A 21,161-nucleotide genomic window follows, 5' to 3' on the forward strand; every position below is an offset into this window, starting at 1 on the left:
TCAAATCACCATGTGTGTCCCTTTGACATCAAGCTGCGGCAGTATGACTTTCTAATTGAACTAATGGCTTCTAGTTGCTGTGGCTAGAAATACCACTCAGTCCATTTCCAAAGTGTCTTGTTTCATTTTCCCCAGGTAATAGTATGCATTTAGCTTTGCTGTGGTATTGCTGTACACTAAGCTGGAATGGCAATTTATGGATGGTGTTTAGGCCTATGATTTTACTCCTTCCTGTTTCTCCTTTCCTTTTGTTATTAATGCATATTTTTACACTTATTTTTACATTTATTCTTCTGATAGAACCAGCCAATATATGCGCAGCACACTTTCAGCCCTCTTTTGCATGTGGCTGTTTTCTTAAATATGTGAAGAAGTCAGGGTGTATAGAAAGCGTGAGGCTGAACTGGACAGCTGCACAGTGTGTAACACTGTATTAGAAGTGACCTTTCCTTTGCCATTGCATTTGAATTCCTTCCAGAGTTTCATATACAGGACCTGAAAATGAAGTGACCAGATGCTTCTTAATATACCACAGTCCCAAATACGAAATATGTTTCTCTTGACTTCTTCAAGGAAAGAACAAGACAGAAAAAGTCTACCGTAGATGACCTGATTCTATCTCCTGTCCACTATGTTAGCATGGAAATTCTCAATGTTGGATTTAAAGTGCCCTAATTCTAGCTTAAAATTAACTCAAATAAGATCCTTGTGTGGGTGATGCAGCTGAAGTAAGAGGCTCTTGAGACAGAGAATCATGCCTGCAATGTTCACCCTTAAACAGGTGGCTAAAGAGTCAACCACAATTAGCCTTATGTTCTCTCCTTGGTTGACATGACACCCAAACAAAATGTTGTAGGTACTTCTTTTCTGTGTTGTTTTCATTTGTGTATACCACAGGGCACTTTCCAGTGTTTAAAATCCCATTCAAGAAAACTCTTTGAATAGTAAAATATTTCCTATTTCTTGAGAAAAGCAATTGCTTAAATCATAATGAATAATCCCTTTCCTTCTAGAGAATTCTGTACAGTCATATTTTACTTTATTAAAAAAGAAAGAGGGAAGTAGCCATAAAAAGTGACATATTTCTCTCAAATTCAAAGCCTAGCTGAGGTCAAATTTTTAGTTGACATAACCCAGGCCTGCTCCACTAGTTTCGATAGAGCTAGGCTGGTTGTGTAGCTTTTGGATTTTATTGTTCTCCACTGTTACAAGACCTTTTCATAAAGTGATGCCTCTAAAACTTGTGAAAATAAAAACCACTGCAAAATTAGGTAGTTGGAGGGAGTTGCTCATTTCTGAAAGCACATTAAACCTGAAAGTTTGCTTGCTTTTCAGGTGTCTTTCAAGGTTGATTTACAGAATGGCATTTAATTCTCACAAGAAGAGACTAATGTGGAAGATAAAGACAGCATAAGGAAAGCCATTTAATAATACAGCAACTGCTTAAGCACTAAGCTCACCACCTATGCATACATAATTAAGAGTATATACTATATACTCTTAATATAAAATCATCCAAGATTGATTTCTGCAATAGCTCTATGCTTATATGCAAATCAAATTTGAATCACAGTTTGATACAAACAAAATTGTATTTTTTTAGGAAAGGTCTACAGAACTAGTTTTTTGTTTTGTTCATTCACTTGCATTCTTACCATAAAAATTAACTCTATTTGCAGAAATTCTGTCTTGAAAGAAATTCCTATAGAGAGTTCCTAAGAGAGTCTCTGAGATAGCATCTGTAGGTAGAAATTAATTCCTTAAGCTGATAGGGAAAATGATAACAAAAAAACTCAATCACCAAACATGAAGGCCCTGACAAGTCTTCCAGTTAATGCTTTAAGTTAGGACTCAAGAGAACTTACTTCACAGTAATTTGCTAATTGCCCTTTAAATTGGAAGAGGTGTCACCTGTGAAGGCTAACTTAGCTGGGAATGCATTGATCTGTTTGATATAGCTCAATCACAGTTTAATGCTACATGGAGCAAGAGGGTCTGCTGAGTAGGGTGCTCCTTAGTGTCAAGGGGGGTTGATTGAAGAGCCTTTGGTGTGAGCTGTGAGGTGCTTAGTCACCTCCAGCACAAGGCACAAGTGATGAGCAATATGTACTGCTGCTGTTCTCATTTCGTTGTTCTGGGTTTTGCCCTTTTTGCACAAAAGGGCATTGTTTAGGGTAGGATTTTTCAGAAATATTGTATAGAATGTCTTTCTCCTTGTAATTGAAAGCTCATGTGTGTTTTTCCTTAAAATTATGCTAAATCAAAAGTGTTCTGTGTGGCCTTACCCCGTGAGACAAGATTCTTGGCTTCCGCTCCTGCTTCTTCACGTTGTTGAGGTAGTGGGAAGATACAGGAAAGCATCTTCAGAGGGAACCCTATGGATAGGAAGTCTTGGTAGGAGGTGAGCTGGCTTTGTCCTTGTGCATGAAGGGGCTGGGAAAATGACTGAGGGAGGCCTGGGCTGACGCTGTCTGCACTGGAGCCTGTTCCCAGAGATGAGCCTGTGCACATTGGAGAGGTAGGGGAAAGCATTTTTGATAGCGAATTTGTGTCTTCTTTCATTGTGTGATGAATAGGTTTTATGCTGAAGGTCTGTAGATGTGCACATTTTTTGTTTGTTTAGGAGTATTTTGCCAAAAATGGTCCCAGCTTTGCTTTTGAACTTTAATGCCAATGTCACAAAGCTCCTTGCAGATTTCTAAATCCTGCTACTGTAAACATTATTTCAGTACCTAAACCTTGCTTTTTTATGTGCAACTCCTCTTGCTTTTGAAACAGCAGGCTATTAGAAATCTGAAAGCTGAAGGAAGCGCAGCTTCTTTTAAAAATAATCATGGGGTAAGGCCTTTGAGGAAAATTATCAGCTCAGACCTATATTTTGCAGAGAGGGTGCTTTGTAGATCTTTATCATCACCTGGGTCATCCAGCCTCTATTACTGTAATGCTTCAGTCATCTATTGGAATGAATTTAATAGCAGATGTGAACAGTTTTTAGCATTTCTTACTTCTTCTTTGTTAAGAAATATTGCAGATTGATGAAACAGAAAATTAATATGACTAGGAATTGATAACTCTTTCCATGATGATTTCATGTTAACAAATAATTTTATTCTGTGATTCAGGATTCCAGTTCATTTACAATATGGATTTATCTGTACATTAAAGGAAACAGTTTGAAACTGCTTGAAAAGCAGGGCAGGTGGTTAACTCAGTCACCACTGCTAAATAATATATATGTGCAGCCATATAATTTTTAACAAGCCTTAAGCACAGGCCAGACTGTCAGTCTGCTCTGATTGTTCAGGTGGATAAGTTTGACTTGCTTCATCCAAGCAATGCAAAGCAGTTAGAGCGTGAAAGATCTTCAAGCCTGTTATTAAAAAAAAAAAAAAAAAAAAAAAAGCTTTATTTTGATAATTCTATATATTTCTAATATATAGGGAGAACAAATTCACTGCCTGAATGCAAATTGCCGCTTGCCTATTAGAGAACCATGGATTTTTTTTTTTTTGAGTCCTCAGCTATGAATATATTGTATGTTTGTCTATGGAGAATGTTCTTGTGTTTATGGTAAACCTATATGTGGAAGTTGTCTTTGAGTTTGTATAACCAGGCAGGTTACTGGCAATTACAAGACGTGTACAGTATTGACGCAATTTGTCTTGTACTGCTCATGAAAATTGGGTTTTATTGTGTTTTTAGCAGAGTTTTTAAAATCGGGTGTTTTAACTGAATGTGGCGCTCTTCTCAAAAATAGTAATTCAGTCATTATTAATTTTTGTGTTCGCTTTTTGTTCTGCATAGTTCTGTTTTCTGTGGGTTTTGTAACATGCCATATCTGTGTATATAAATGTTCATTGTTTAATGAGTGATATTAATGCATATATACGGATATGTGTATATATCTTCCTGCCCTTGGGGCCATTTCCTGCATCTGATATGCTCATTTAACTAAGCTTAATGAGCATTACATATTTACGCCATTTCAAGCATGGAACATTGTCCTTGTGGAGGCCGTTTTGAATCTGAAGAACAGTATCCTTGCCAAGGACATTAGTTGGCTGTAACTGATCCAGAAGTCAGCTGGCTAAATGTACTTTTACCTCTTGGTGCCACTGTGAATAGGACCTTTTCACTCTGTGCTTTTCCTCTCTTACATTTAGTTTTCCAGTTACCGCAGATGAGACCAAAAACATACATTTCATGCTGATCAGTATAATTTGGCTCCTACAATATAATTTAGCTATTATGACATGAATTCACTGCAGTGCTACAGGGTTCATTTAATTTCTACTTGTATTTTTCATTGTGTAAAGAAAACAGTTCCAAAATAAAACTTGTTTCTAATGGCAGCCCCAAACCATTTATTTAAATGTTACTTTTTAAAAAAAGATTGCAGTGAGATCCATGCCTTACTGTTGGATATATTCATCAAAAGGTTATTGACATTTTCTTCCTGCATATCCAAGCTATTACCTCATTGTTGGATGGAATGGCAAAAAGTACCATCATTTTTTTGAATTTCTCTAGTAAAATCTATTAGACTTCTGGTTGTTTCTAACTAAATAGATATGCAGGTGACACATAACGTATTTAGGTTGTGTTACCAGATATTTACTGCAGTCTATTAAACTTTGGGCTTTGGAATCCACTGTTTTCAATTAACTGAAACAGCTATTTAAATCCTTTTAAAATGTTGATAGCAAATGTTTTTTGTCTTTATCTTCTTTTATGACAAGGTTTAATGTGGTTTCGTGACTTACTGATTTTTACCATCAAATATACAGGGATATTCAATACCGTGCTTCTCATCTCATAAAATAGGCAAAGCAGAAGTGAGTCCCTCTTTAAATTAGGCATGCTGATATTTTAGCTCTGTAATAGAGCAGTTCCTTGGGATGTTGTGATCTATGGAGTAAGCTCACCAGCAATTCTTTAATCAAGACTAGTATCCCTAATTGTAAGTATCTCTCTGTCTGCACTTTGTAGGGCTGTGAAATGTTATAGTGGTACCTTATGGTGGTTGTTCCAAAGCCTACTAAAGTACCGTTCCCTCTGACTTCAGGTTTTGGATCAGGCCCTTCTTTACCCTAGAAGTAGTGCAAGTATTTTTGATTTGGCCATGTTTGTGGCCCAAAATGCATCTAATGTGTATCCTAGACGTTTATGTTTCCTTCAAAGTTGAATAATCAGAAAGACAAAAGTATGATGATTTCTATGTTTATAAGACCTTTCTTTTTCTCCTTTGAAATGTTTAAAATGTGTTTCTTTTAATGAATAAGTACTTTGTGAATCATCAGACCTTTCTAAGTGTGCTTTTTGTGAAATGTATAATGAAAGAAAGGAACTGAATACATATATATTCTGCTTCTACCCATTCCCATTTCTGCTATTTTACTAACCCATTGTTTAGCTTCTAAGTAGATTTAATGAGGAATTATTTAAAGCATTCACAGAAACCATTTGAGAAAATAACATAAACACATCATGATATAAAAAGTGTGAAAAAACCTACAGACCTGGCAAGAAATCTCCATGTTCTTAGTCTGTAATGGAATAAAAAATGCATTTCACTAGTTTTGTTAATGACTAGGAAAAAATCTTTTTTTGTCCTTAATATGAGCTACAGCGAAGGACAAGGTTGACATATAGCATTGCTGCAATACTTTGAGCTATCAGTCACATTATCACTGGAGCACAGGGACTGATGGGGGAGACAGCCCCTTAGGTTGAGGGTAATTCAGGTATAAAAAGAATGTAAAAATCAAGTCAATTAAAATAAGCAAAAAGCAGTCTTGTGCCCCACTGTGGGGCAGTAGGTTAAAAAGGGATAAAAGTCAGGGGAGGGGACATAAAAATGACTTAGTGACACAGACTTGAAAGTCTGTGAGAAAACACTAGGGATGATGCACTAGTGATTTTTGTGGAAGTATATCACTCACAGTGCTTCTGTGGGCAAGACTTTATGAGCATAGTACAAAGAAGGTGGTACAGTTAGAAGTGAGGCTTTTCATACCAAAAGAAAAAGAGGGAGAAGTTTGTTAGAGGAAAAAAAAGATCAGCTAGTCCCTTTCATGCTTTGCTTTTCTTCTTGGGTTATGTTCATTTCCAGGTCTGGCTTTCCAGCTGCACCCAGTTCTGCGAGCTCATGACCTAGCCCATGTTGTTTGAGGTCAAGCCTTTGGCCCAGCCCCTGTTCCCCAGTTATGGGCTATTCACTCTGTTTTCCCTTGAGTGCCTTTCTATTTACTTCACCTTCCCGACCTCCTCCTGTAGTCTGGAGGTTTGCCCCCTGGGAAGGCTCTGCCCCTATCTGGGGTGCTCCTGCAGCCTTTTCCCTCCCTTTCCTGCCTGCTTCGGTTTCTGTTCCCTGGCTTGACACACAGTGCCAGTCTGCCCCCACTCCTCAGACTCTCCTTGTGCACAGTGACTGTTCAAAACTCATCTCGGAAAATAATTCAGCTCTGCAGGGAAGATGATGTAGCCCCCACTGCATGAATGCCAATTTATTTCTGCTCAAAGGAGGTGGTGCGCTCCACACCTCAGGATAGGGGTGGCTGGGGATGGTCATGTACTTGCTAACTACTCCTGCCCGTCTGCAGCATGTGTCAGATCAGGAAATGAACTTCTGAGTACTGTTGAGAGATAATCTTTTACCTCTTTCATAGTGAGGGGAAAAGGGACATGTGCATGTATTTAGCAGAGGTCATTATTTATCCATATCCACTAGGTACCTGTCACACAACATCCTCTTGGTACTGTGGAACAGAAGGACCTGGTGTTCTCCTTCTCCTAAGATCAGCAGATCTCCTTTGTAACACTGGAGACTCACCTGCTTAAATGCTAAGAGGGAGATAAAAACTCTGTACTGTTACCCTTGTAGAGATGAAGTAGTTCACTATAACATAGCAAGAAGTCTGATGTGTGCTGGGAAGGAACCAAATCGGTGACCTATTAAAACATGCCTGTGAGTGTTGTGTGTCAGGCAGTGCATGAAGTCATTAGTGGTGCTCCATGAGTTGTTTTGTGGAAATCAGGTAGGACAGACAGCATTTCTCTAAATGCTTTAAGATATAGAAATTAAATACTCTAGCTGTTCCAATAAGTTTGATCACCTGCTCTTGCTCCTGAGAAGCAGTTAACACTGTTCTCTATTATATTTATTCTGAGATTGTGTACCCTGTAGGCATTTGGGCAATATTGAGAATTTCCACATGCTGTTTTCCTTAACACAGAAAATGAGTAAATGTGCATTATTTTTAAACCTCAGCTATGATATGTAGTGAAGAACCTGGATGAGAGCAGGTGCAGATATGCCTGGAAGCAGGCTGAGCTACGCTACAGAGGTAACCAAATAGTTTTATGCTGTCTGGGCATCCTGTAGAAGCAAGGTGTACAGTTCTGTGAGATTTAAAAAAAAAAAAAAAAAAAAAAAAAAAAGTCCTTTCACTCCCTTGTTCTTGGGCCCTGTAGCAGTTCTGGCATAGGTTGATTCCAGTCTGCAAGAGACCCTTCACAGTCTTTATTTTTTTTCAAAATAAATAATGGCATATGCTAAACTTCCTAAAATATAATGTTTCAAATCATTTACCTATAAGACCACCACACAATGATGGAATACTGAGAGGCTGGACTATTGGAAAGCTGGAGTATTGAGAAATGAGTCATCTGCAAGGACCTGTTGTGGCTGTCAGGCCAAGCATTCAGGCTAAAAATGTGAGGTTTTTATGTGCTTAACTAGCTGGTTAGCCTCTTCCTGAAGGTAAACCACTGACAGGAGGAAGAGGCCTGTGTCAGAAGTTTGGGAGTGTTAGGAACAGTTGGACTTTCCTGAGCAGTCTCTGGAGAAAAAAAAAAAAGGGAGAACATGCGGAGGTGACTGGAGATCGGAGATACATCCTCCCGTTAACCTATTGCTTATTGATGCAATATGTAGATATTGCTGATTCCTTCAGCTGTGTGTGCAAATGGGAGTTCGGCAGCACACTCGCATCTCTTAACCTTTATTCTTCAAATAATTTTTTTAGAAGACTAAAATATGTGCCATGAAATAAATCCTTCCCCCTGCTCACTCCTGAAACAACTGCAACCTGAGATAATCTAATGGACCAAATTTCCAAATTTCTCTGAACAGCAAATTTAAGATATGTTTTACCTGGATATTTGCAAGACTTGACACAGAAATTTCACAATAAGTCAGCTTTACCATTGAATATGCCAAAAGCGTAGATAGACAAATTTATCAAACAAGTTTCAATCAACTCTCCATTATTCGCTTAATGGGAGCAGAGTTAAAGCCCAGACAGCTAGGAAAGCCCAGAGACACTGAGTACTGAAAAATGCCTGTGCAGGAGCTAATTGGCACCTGGCTAAGGTGGTGTTGGTTGGTTGGGGGGGTTTTTTGTTTTTTTGTTTTTTGCTCCCTGAGTGCTAGCCGGACCAGAGCGATGGGGCTGGCTCTCACGGAGCAATGGCACTGTACCATGCTACCCTCATGCTGTTGGCTTTGCTGCCAGGACAACCAGAGTCAGTCCTGCTCCAAGAGGAGGACACAACCAGTGCGGTGACTCCACTATATTCGCTCCTTGCAGAAACACAGAGCTGCACCCACTTTGCATTTGAGAGACTTGCTAGCTGGGGCTGTGCATGTGCAGAAGTCACTGTGTTATTTCCAGACCCAAACTGACCCTGGAGGCAGGAGCAGGGAGAGACTTTTCTAATCTTTGACCTGTACCATTGTTCATGCCTTTATTCGAAGGCAAACCACAGCTCTCCTCTCACCAGCTACTGTCTGTGATAACCGTTAACCACTTTAAGTTCCTCTTAGCCTTGAAGAAGTTCAAAGTTTTTCTGGCATCCCATAGAAAAACAGAGATAAACGATGATAAATTAAACCAGCTAGTCAAATAACAGCATAAAGATTTTTTCACAAAGTATGAAGACAATATATGTAGCAAAGATGAATTATTTTTTTCCTGGACATAAAAAATTCAAAGACTCTTCTCAGCCTGTTAGACTACAATTTAAAGGCATCTCTTAAAAAAAACCTCTCTCATCTCAGCAAAGTGGGCAAGTGTTTAATGCCACCTGTCCTGTTCTTCTTGACATATCATGTGTGTCTTTTGAGTTTGACAGTTTTCCTCATTTTCCAATGTTTTAGTAGTGAGAATTGATTGATCGTCTTTATAGGACTTGCAGAGTGCGATGCAACATGTTTCTGCGCAACCAGAAGACTACTGATTTGTTTTTTGCCCGATACCTTTGAATAATCCTGTTAGCCATTCATTCTTTCCCATTAAATGTTTGTTGTTTTTGCTTTGACATCTCAAGGAAGCAAACAATATATTACCATGTAAATGGAGACAGCTTCTCTTTTCAAGTAAATTGTCAATAACGTCTTCATAGGGCATGTTATCAAATTCCCCAGACTTTATTCAGCAAATTCAATTGACACTGGGTAGCATGACACAAAGTGTGATTGCTGTAGATACTCTAAAACTTTTAGCTAGGAAGGAAGGCCTTTCTGTCAGCCTGGGGTATTCAGTGGGATACTGAGGAAAGTTTGGTTTAAAAGACTTGGACAAAGTCTCAATCTTGAATTTTGCCATAAGCATTTCTTGAGAGCTTTTTTTATCAAGAACCAATTTTCGCAATATTTATTTCACATCAGTGATGCCAAATATGTAACAATCCCTGTAAAAAATCATGTTTGATTGGTTTGTTGCTTGACTTTCAATTTTACCCTTTCAGATAAGAGAGAAAAAGCTCTGTATTGACCAGTTATAACTAGACACAGTTAAAAGTGTGTTATATGTTAATTACTCATTGAGAGCATCCCCACTAGTTTGTCTTGGGATCCTTACTACTCTTGGACTTTGACAGCAGTAAGTAGAGAGTAGAAGTTTAAGTGCCAAAACATACTGAAACATTCCAGTGCATTATGCTGGGTCCAGAGCAGGTGGGACTAAAAATGCTTGTACATAGGATTTTCACCGGGGACATTGCTGATGTCAGCAGAAGGCATGCCCATCTCTCTGACACTAGCAACCCAGTTAAGCAAGGCTGTGCTGATGGGAGTCGCCCAGCTCATAGACTGGAGGGCAGAGCACACCTTGTGACACTAGGGAAATACATTGTTCTGGGGGCTGAGCGAAAGGGAGGAACAGGAAAAGCTGGGTGGTTTTCTTGGTGTGTGTGTGTGGGGGGGGGGGTTGTTTTGTTTTTGTAAGAGGTTTGCTTTCAGCAAAAAGTTTATAGTAGTGCATTCAGTCCTTGTGTAAACAACAGATGTAGCTTCACCGAGTTTGATATTTTTAATGGTCTTACATTAGGAGCTGATTAACCGAATTAGGACTGGGCACGAAATGCCAAAGGAAAATTGGCACAGGCTAATCTGTGAGAGAGGAAATCTCTGAGCCCTTTACATCTCTGTCGCTAGCAAGTGGCTAAAGTGGAAAGAACTGAATAATCTGGGCAGGCCCAATGTGCAGTATGAGTTATGCACCTAAAGCTCCGAAGGATGCTTCGCTGAACAGTTTTTGTGGGTTGCTGCTGCATGACTTGGCACAGCTTCAAGTGCTGCTGAGTTCAGTGAAACCTGGAATATGACCCTTCTGTGCAGAATAGCTCCTCTTTGCACTTTGTGCTTGCAGTGGTCACTGAATTTCATGTCTCTGTTGTAGGTTCACAGAATCATGAAAGTGTTCTTCAGAGATAGCTACCATGTCCCCTGCCCCACAGTAGTTTATTTCCTCACAGCAACTGGAGATGAGAGAAATAAGATAGTCTGTTTAATAACTTTATGAACCATTTTGTTGATGTTCGTCTGCACAAACATACATGAAGTTACAGTCTGTATCTGTTACCCAAGCGTCTTCTACACAAATGACAAACTGTCCTTTCATTCATAGCTTGACTGACACTCCCTCAGAGTTGAAAAATATTGGGAACAGGCCTCTTCCAGTGTAATCACTTTTTTTTTTCTTTCTAGTACAAGAGAGCGTGTCTTTCCTTCCTTGTCTTCATGGTATGTGACATTGACCACAGACTCAGAAAAGACATCTTTGAAACTTTTGACCTTCAACAGAATGTTTCAGAAAGAAACAACCATTTACTTGATAGAGGCAGGGATTCCTTAGCAGAACAGAAGGACCGAATGCAGTTTTCCAGTTTTCACCTTTGAACACAATATAAGAAGTCATTTTATGACTGTCACGTCATTAGAGAAGATGGGAACAAGTCCTTCAAACTTTAGAAGGATTAAATATAAAAGGAATAAATCTAGCTCTGGCACAGCTGCCTGAATATGAGTAGAACTGAGCCTCTCTGAATCTGCAATGTATATGTTTAAGTCATATGCATTGTGCTTAGCTCTTCCTAGCGTAATCCTCAAGAACTTCACTCCTGGAGGATGTAGGAGGAAAATTCAGCCATTTTAAGTCATGTGGATCACTAGCTTTCATACTGATGTAACTCACTCTGAGCCAGATTGTGTGTATTGCTGATGCTAAGTAGTACTGTTTCATTTGAAGTCCAAGGAATTTGCTCACATTGAAGAGTCATTATTCAGGTTGCATAATGCTTGCAGAATCTGGCTCCCTATTCATGCACTCTGCTAAATCTAGCAGATGAGGAGGTATCATAAAATGTTTGCAGGATGGCTGAGATATTAGAATAGGATCATAAATCAAATGTTTGCATTTTTTCTGGCAAAGCCTGTCTGAACAATTTCTTCTACATTTATGAAACCTGTCCAAACCTCTCCATCACGCAGACTTCTGTCTTCCTTTTCTCACTGACTGCCTTCTATAAGCTGTCAGGGACAACTTTGCTTTGGATTGCTGCAAACTAGTTTATTTAGAATAAGAAATTTAAAAAAAAATTATTATTTTTTTTAACGTTAAGTTCCCTTCTGCAGTTAGCTGGCTCTGTCTGTCCCCCTCAGGCACCTTTTCTTTTAATTGAGCTTTTTGCTGAAGTGATAGACTTCTCTATTTGTGGCTCAGATATGTTGTAAACTCTTGCATTCCTCTGCTGAAAGATGTAGTAAGGACAAGAGTGACCATCCTGGGATATGAAAGAATGGCAGTGTCCTTCCTTATTCCATTTCTGCCTCCTGACACAATGGTGTAAGCTCAAACTGTGTGTGTGTATATATATATATATTTTTTTTTTATGATGTAGATACCTGTGCACTTGGAAATAGGTCCAAAATCATCGCCTACTGGCTGAGGCAGGAAGTAGTAAGCGATTTGGGTGCACTTGCTTCCACCCACAGGAGGTCAGCATAGATCTTCCTAGGAAGTAGCATTCTGGGCCTGTCTGAAAAGGAAACACCATAATACTGGATATGACATTCAGTGTTGCTAGGAAGGTGTGTTGCTCTGCGTTGTACCTGATGTCATCTCAAAAATCTTTACAGCACATTATTACAGGTTCCTTCACTTGAATTATGCAAAGAATAGAAGTGAATTTTGAAAGGCAAACATATTTGAAAGAGAAAAGATGATTACTGGTGTTGAGCTTCAAGTAGCAGCTAGTTTAAAAAAAAATTAAAAAAAATCAAATTATCAAATTGTCTCCTAGTCCGTGAGGTCTAGTGAACTCATTTTTAAGATTCATGGGAAAGTAACTTCTTTCCCCTGAAGAGTAAGGTTGAGAATCAGGGTGTAGCAGTCAGAGAGGTCGCTAGCTCTGCAAACGCGGCTGGAGTCAAAAAGTAATCTCCACCTGATTTCCAGATAGTTAGAATTTCACCCACAGACTTTAATGTCCTAAAGGACCCTGAAAACCGTGCTGTCTGACAGGCTGAATCCTGCAGGCCATGGAAAGTATAGATAATTGCTATCATGAAGGGCCAGACTGATGTGGGGGAAGTTAGGCAAATGTTGAGATCTGGAAATCTGACTAGAACCTAGTGAGCTAGGAGGCAGGGTTGTGTCTTGTTCAGCTACTTTTCTGAAGTCCCCCAAATAATACTGAGTTTAAAACTGTTTTTATATTTGAAATGTCACAGTAAACACATAGCAACAAAGGATCACTTGGCTTTACTTTTATTAAATTGGGAACTAGAATACAGCTTTGCAAGTGATTTGTGTGGAAACTGCTTTGGCAGAGAATTGATAAAATAGTCTAGACAAAACAGTAAAAACCAGCTGCATCAATTCCCCCCTTCTTTTTCTATACAAAATAATCTCACAGGCACTAGTTAGAAGATGTAAACTTCTTGCAAGCTTTTCCTCAAAGACCATAATGAGATGACATCTGTAATTGTAAGATATAAGATCTCTGGAGAAATTTTGAGTAGCTTTGTTGACACTTTTTATATTAGGTGTAAGCAAAACAGTTTCATTCCTCACCTGCAGAAGAATGATGGGTACAAAAGTTAAATCCAGATTCTGAATATGACCCGTTATTGCTGTCAGTTTAAACAAAACATTTGCCAGTGTTTAGGGAAGACAAAAATGTCTTCACTGCTACTTGCAGAAAGAAAAAAGCCAACAACTATTGTTACTACTATCAGGAAAAAAAGGTGTTTCTGTCAAATAAGGAACCAAGCAAACATTCCTCACTAAATCTCTCCATCAGATGCATAGCCTGTGTATTACTGTTACTAACCCCTTGCTCTGTAATCTCTCTGTATATATGTCTAATTTATCAGTTTCTTGTAGATTGTCAGCAGCCTGCTGCCTCCATACCGCCACACGGCTCACAACTAGCCAGGGGGCCAGATTGCCAGACTGTCAGGTAAACTTAACTAACTCTTTTTTCTTTGCACATAGCTGCATGTTATAGCAAGTCTGCAACTCCCCTTGCCTTCCTTTTAGAAAAGTTCTTCCCATCTGTACGAGTCTTCACAAACAGCCACCTTTTAACAGCTTGAGGAGCAGTGATAATTTCTGCAGTGACAGTATAGACATGGATCACAAAATTCATGCACTTATATCTATGTAAAAATATAGACAAGAATGCAAAATTGAATCTTGCAACCCTCACTTGGTCTTTTTATGCAGACGCTTTCTCAACGATGTCAAAATAGTAGTGATTTTATTTTCTTGCTAGATAAATTTACTTAAGTGGGGGGGCTTTTGATTTTAGGGCTAGGTGCAGGTTCTCTTTTTGTAAGATAGTATTTTAAAGGCACTGGTGAGATTTTAGCAGGCAGAGAGCTCTCCTGCTGCTGGCAACTCTGTCCCACCACAGTGGGTTCTTAGCCTTGTTGTTAAAAGTAAACTGCTGGTGTCCTTGCTCATGGGCAGTGCAAAGGCCAAATCAGGCTTCCCAGACAGTTGAGTAAATCAAAGTACACAAAAAAACAAGCTAAGCAAAAAGACTTCACAGTACTTTTTTTAATCAGTTCACTGTATGTTCTGTGCATATATTCATCTATGACCATACCCTCTCATTTGAAATAGCTTATATTATTTTTAGCTTGATGTATAGTGACCGAGTTGCTCTAAAGCCCTACATATAATGAAGATATTCCCCCTCACCTCCCCAGTGGTAAACTTACGGCTTATGGAAGTCTGCAATAAGCACGCTGGGGAATGGTCGTGGTACGGCTTTCAGGCTGCAGGTCAAGCACTGCTGGCCATGAATTCTGCTAGGTCACAGGGCAGTCTCTCAGTGACCTTGAGACAGCCCCTTAATTTGTGCCTCTCTTTTATTGCCTGTAAAGTGGAAGTATTATTAACTTCTTTACTACATACAGGTATTACAAATATTTAATAATATTTGTAATAAAAAGTTGGTGAAAGTTCTTTATAAGCAATAAGTACCACTTACCAGTTTGGAGTATTATAGCACAATGAAAGAAGTTACTAGTTCCATTTAAAATCCCTATAAAGCATTTTCTGCTATATCTTAGATATGATGAAAATTTGATAATATCATTAGACAGGTGCTTTGAGTATATGGAGATTTAATATCTACAAATCTTATTTTAAATCCATTTCATTTAGCATCACAAAAACAAAGCCTATTTGAGTGCTCCTTCCAGAGCAGCTCTCCTTGTAGGGAAAATGCTATTTTACCTTCCCACTCTGAATACTAACAACCAGTTGCTCCTGCAATTTTGGAGATTCTTGTCAGAATGGAAGACCTAGCTAATTTACCACTGCTACATATTTGTCTGTAAGCATTACTTTGTTCAGCAAACAAACCCACAGAAAGGGGTAGGTTCCAAAGGGAAGCTTCAGGATTTTCTGATTTGTCCCTGAATTCTTCCTTTGTTAGAGAGATATCATTAGCTACAACCAGAACTGGGAGTCATGTTCAAGAAGCATTTCTTGCCACATTTCCAAACCAAAAGAATGGCATATAGGAAATAGTAATGATAATTAAAATTATGGTTCAATACTTTAGAAATTCAGATCAGTCATCCTATGCACAATATGTACTGTATACTTAGCTTAACTATTGACCTTTAAATGGCTATCAGTATCACTACCTTGATACTCTTCTGGTTAAGTGAAAACACACACTGCTTTTGATGTATTATCTACGATGCCTTGCTTGTGTCAGCCACATAGCTGCATAGCCTCATAAAGCAGTGAAGCATAACAACAGATTTAATAGGAGTCAGCATGATGGCATGAGTTTGTGAGTGCTTTAAATCAAGTAATTGAAATCTGGAGTGAAAACTAAAGGCATTTAAAGAACCACTTAGATTTAACTGAGGTTCAGATTTACCAAATCTGGGAGAGGAGGAAGACAGGAGATTGTAATGCCCTTCTGTCTCTTCTGATTGTCCCTACTGGTATAATGCACACGTTCTCAGTTGTGTTATGATGCCAAATGAGGCAGATTAAAGCCATGCCCAGCCCTAAAGTCACCCATTTTGAGAGAGAGGTATGTTTGTTTTTTTAAGTCTCTATTATCACTCTTGCAGTAATGTGACCTCTCAGTGGTGTTTCACTGAGGATCAAACAACAGCATGCTAAGACTTGTAATTCACACAAATATTTTCTGTCCTGTGGTGTGTCTAATCATGCTCAGACTAGATTTATATGCTGGACCATTACACAAATAAATTCACTTTGTACTCTATATGTATCACGTATAGAGAGTTTTTCCTAATCTGTTATCTATACCAAACTTTAAATGGGACTTGTGTATCTCCATGGATTATCTGGTAATTGTGAAAGTGCAGTGGTTCCAGTGTGTAAGTTTTGGTGAACCACACTGGTTAAGCTAAGAAGAGATTCAAGCCAATCAAATCCCAATGCTGATGCTAGAGAAACATCTAGTCAACTTATTTCAGTCTTTTCACTTGTGTCTGCATGTTTAAATTAGAATTTGATCTGGGGATTCTATGAGAGCTTTTCTTAAGAGATTTTCTAAGTAAATTTTTCTAATGTGACATTGCATGAAAATCTCACTGTGCCTTCCATGCATCACCTCAATTTCTAGTTCCAAGATCATGTGGCAAGCAACCAAATGTAGGCCTATCCAGAAAATTACTGGGTAATGTTGTCATGTTCCACTCCCCCCCCCCCCCAATCACTTGTAGTTTCTTGTTCAATGTGTTATATTGGACAAGACTAAAATATTAACCATAATCCAAAATTAAAAAGCACGTGTCTTTGGGCTGTATTCAGGCTTCTATTGAATCCAGTGAAAACCTCATGTTCATTATCAGAAGTCAAAAGGTAGTTGCAAGTTAACTATAAAAAAAAATACCAATACTGTAGATAAAATGAATGTTCATCATTTCATAAGAAATAGTGCTTTTATTTATATAAAAAGGAAATAAAGTAAAAATAAGATAAAATATTACTGCATGCAAAATGGCTCCATTCTGAAAATATCACTGATTTGTTTATATTTCCCTATGCTGAGTGGTTATAGCTACAATCTATGCTAGACAATATTGCATGTGAATGACATCTTTAAGAAAGAAAAGAGCACTTACTAACACTGAAAGGCTTTGCATGGTTCTGTCCAACTGATTTTAAAAATATGTGTTTGCATTTTGAGTGCTGGGGGTGAGGGGGGGGGGAACGGCTTAAAAACAGACAATAGTACTAACACAGAAATTACATGGACCTCATTCATCAACTGAACGAATAGGTTCCCCAAATGATACCAGCCATTAAACAAAGGTTTACAAAATTTTTGTTAAAACCAAATGCTTTAAGAGCGGCATGTATTCTATGTGTGGACTGTAACAGTATTCTCACTTATTCCCAGTTAATAGTCAACAGTTTCAGGTTCCTCCTTGTCTTTCTGTTGTTTCGTGTTCTTGCTCCACCTGCCACCCCCTACGACCTGCAGCCTTCGGTATGCCTGATAGCTGAACTCCAGGACCTGCTGCCACCATCACCTGTACGGCCATACAAAGCACACACACTGCATGCCGTGTGTCACTTGCTGATTCTGCCTGATGAATGATGTATTTTCTGTTCTTATACTGCTATAGCAATCTGTACTACTGAACTGGATATATTGTTTTTCTGGAGAGAGGATGGTATAACGATGGAGTGTTAGGGAAAATACTCCATGGAGTCAAACCCACTAGGACTGCAAGTGATGGGTGTATATATATGTTGCTGCAAAGGTGCCTGTACTGATAACCTTGTGATTTTATTTTTTCTTCTCTTCCTAATGCCCCTAATGTTTATTATTGGTTGAAAAGGGAATGGTGAGACCAAATTTTATATCTATTCTGTCATGTAGAAGTGTGCTTGTATTTCAAAGTGAGAAGCAATGCAGAATTACTGAGAAAACGAATGTGATAAGCGGAGTGTTTCCTAATCTCAGCATATTCTGGGACAGTTTGTATTACATTATCTTCAGTCAGCACTGATTTTTGTACTGAAGGTGATGCCAGAACTTTAATAGGGGTGGGCGTATATGTATACAGGTGAATCTTATCTTTCAAAGAGGCCCTGTTTCAGGCCATTCCTGCACATAATTAGTCCTAATGATGGCCATTTCCTCACCAGTCCTCTCACCCAAAGCATGAACATCTTGTGTTGTTTATTTTTAAAGTTAGGATGGAAGCCCCAAAAGGCAAATATATTTCTGCTAATGAGCAAGGAAAATGTATGTCAAGTTTTCCATTCCTTTCCGATAATCACAGAAGCCCTCGAAAGAAGAGATGGGGGAGCAAGGAGGGGAAAGGCAGCCTTTGTAGGGTAACATGAGCACCACCTTTTTCATCTTCCCCAAATGCCACATTAAAGTTGCGATTTGCTTTTATTTCTCTTAAGGACTTAAGAAATCTAGCGCTTCTCCTAAGTCTATCTTGAAAATGTAAGAGGTGCCAAAGTCTGGAGCTGGCTCTTGATGGGTGGATAAGTTTTAGAGTAAACTAAAATCTTTAGGTCCCTCTCCAGTGACTCCTGACATACTCTTTTGAGTGCTGTAGGCAAAGATCTCATTCAGATCCTACTTTAGGTGCTGTATCTGCATCTGTATGTTGTGTAATAGAGCAGAACAAAAGGAGGGTTACAACCACAGAAAGAAATACCAGGAGAAGACACGTTTGGTGTCCTCTCAGGATTTTTGTTTAAAGCAGTCCAACTACTAAGCTTCAAAAAAACATTTTGGGTTAAATATTTATATCTAGGTGCTTAGATTTAGTCTTAACACCTATATGTAGGTGTTCTAAATCTGTATAGAAACTGAGGAGTCATAGTCCTAAAAAGCACTAAATACTTTGTGACCGACCTACTCAGAGAGCTGAGCATAAAGCAAAACTTGAGGTGCAGAACACCTACAACCCACACTGACCAGGCATTTTGCAGTCAGCCAGCTACTCTTTAGGAGCATAAATGTGAAACAAAGTCTAACTTAAGGCGTGCAAGTTCATGATCTTCAAATAAGTCAGAGGTGCAAGGACTCTTAACTCCTGCTGAATTGTAATACCTATCTATTTGTGGTCATGATCTCTTAAGCTCCTCTGATTTGAAAGCATGGATATCCTTGTCTAATTTCTTAACAGTGATGGTACACACTTGTTTCTGTCTTCAAATAAATGCAATGTCATTTCTTTGTTTTCCTAATTTTAAATGCTGTATGTGTAACTACAGACATTTGCAGTACCTCTGGCATTTCCAATTGCAGATTTTCAAATACCTCTGGCATTTCAAATTGATTCATTTCCAGGAATAGATTAATTGCTTTCCTTTCAACATTCCCATAGTCTGTATGGGAGAGATAATATGTAACAGCATGGTTTCTAAAGGAAGGAAAATGGAAAAAGCAAGTTTTCTTGAGGACAGGAACATAAATGATTGTGCTTCATCATATATACACTGCTGAGCTTGGAATAACTCCAAGACTGTAAAATATATGAGACATTAAGAAAATAAAAACTTTTCCCAGACACATTTAAGTACTGCAGTTGTTTATAAATTGTGTTTACTTGTATTCTGTTTCGACATTTTGGTTTGCTGCATGCTTTCCTTGAAAGATTAGTGGCTGTCACTCAGCTCGACACCAGCTCTATGAGCTGAAATTCAACCTTGTAAAAGTGAGCAGCCCAAGGCTGAGGAATCATAGGGGGGGATGAGCTTAAGCTGGGCCTGCATTGCATATTGCAATGTAGTGTGGATAACTGAGCTAGCTTTAAATGAGCAAACCAAAGTGAAGTTTTCTAGGAGGAGCATCCTGGAGCTCTGCACCAAGAAGTGAGGTGTGCTTATGGCAGCCGGCCCTTATCTTTGTGCTGCCACAGCTAGGCTGCTATTCGTACCAGACCTAGCCTGCTGAAAGCTGGTTCCGACCTCTCTGTATTACATGATGGTATGCACCACCTATAAATGCATATATGCATGTTTAGAGGTTTAAGGGGTGAATGCTGTTTTCAGAACAATTGTTTATGGAAAAACAATCAAACAATATTACGGAACTGAAGAGGATTCAAGGAGCACATTGAAAAAACTAGGAACCTTTGGAAGTGGTGAATTACAAGATGTATAATGGTTGTGTTGCCTGCTGAGGAAGTTTGCCCTGTATTTATATGGACATACTAGTTGATAGATTGCATTCAGTAAGAGACCATGTTTTCACAAAGTGATGAAACCTGATTTCCAGACTGGCACTTTTCTTCATTTAGAACAATTAATTGGTTGCATATATAAAATCTTTAACACTCACATTAAAAATGGCACCTGTACTTTGCCCTTTAAATTCACTCTCTGATTTTGCATGTGCATTCATTTCTCCATTCTTCATCAGGGCATGCAAACGGCAGTTGTATACATGAATTGGCAAGCAGGATATCTGCAGCATTTCGTGTATATGTCCAGGTGTCACTGAACACTTGTGCACTGAGAATTTGCCTTATGTATACTATGTATGTAAACTATATGCATACTATGCATCTGAGGATGCAGATTTAGAGATGAGGTTTCATCACCTTTTGGAGTTTATTTCCATCCCTGTACTGTTTATGTGCACATGAAAAGTTTGTTGTGTTTTTTAAGCCCTTTTTCTCTTTTCTTTTTAATTTTCAGTCCTAATGCTCTTCCAGAAGAGCAGCCACATTCCAGCTCTCAGTGTGCCCCTCTCAACTGTCTCTCTAAGCCTCCTCCTTACCCCTAATCTTCATATGCAGCGTAAGAGAAAATGCAAACAGAGCGGAGTTGATGCAACAAGGGGTCGGGTTGTTCCCAGCGAGCCGGCAGACAATCCTGTCTTGTTGCTGCGTTGACAAGCCTGGATTCAAATCCACTGTTCTGGCAACGGAGGGAAGGTTGAGAAGAAGAACACAAAGCACAGAGCCCAACCTATCAAGAAGACTTTTTATGGTTCCTCTGATTGTATCCAAACTTTGCTATCACAATTACAGTGTAGTGAAATTTAAAATCCCGACAAAATGTTCCTCTCAGCTGCTTGGCTTTACCTCTGGAATACTGAGAGACTTAAGCCAATATTTAAAAAAGTATGTTACAAAAATCCTACCCTCCCATCCTGTAAGTTCAGCCATAGGAACCAGTTCAAATTTCCTTTTGTCATTAAGGGTGTGGTATTTATTTCTTACTTTATTTGCATCATAATTTTGCGTTTATGAAATACAGTCTTTTTTGAGAGTTGTATTTAATTCATTTTATTTTTTAAAAAACAAGCAGAAATAGCTTAAGTGAAGAATGACTGAGTTTAATATTAAAAAGAGAGGCTTGTTGCATTGGCCAGCATATGGCCAATTTGTATTG

General features: G+C 38.8%; 1 protein-coding gene across 1 annotated transcript in view; it reads left to right on the plus strand.

The window, feature by feature from the left end:
- BICD1 (BICD cargo adaptor 1) overlaps window positions 1-20,627 on the plus strand; it is a 190,203-nt gene extending 169,576 nt beyond the window's left edge. The window contains exons 9-10 of the mRNA XM_013947444.2: window positions 13,671-13,746; window positions 20,463-20,627. Coding sequence (XP_013802898.2) covers window positions 13,671-13,746; window positions 20,463-20,550 — 164 coding nt within the window. The 3' untranslated portion in view covers window positions 20,551-20,627. The remainder of the gene's footprint in view (window positions 1-13,670; window positions 13,747-20,462) is intronic.
- Window positions 20,628-21,161: the final 534 nt, after the last annotated feature.

This window comes from Apteryx mantelli, chromosome 1 (assembly GCF_036417845.1).
Source record: "Apteryx mantelli isolate bAptMan1 chromosome 1, bAptMan1.hap1, whole genome shotgun sequence".
Classification (NCBI taxonomy): Eukaryota; Metazoa; Chordata; class Aves; order Apterygiformes; family Apterygidae; genus Apteryx; species Apteryx mantelli.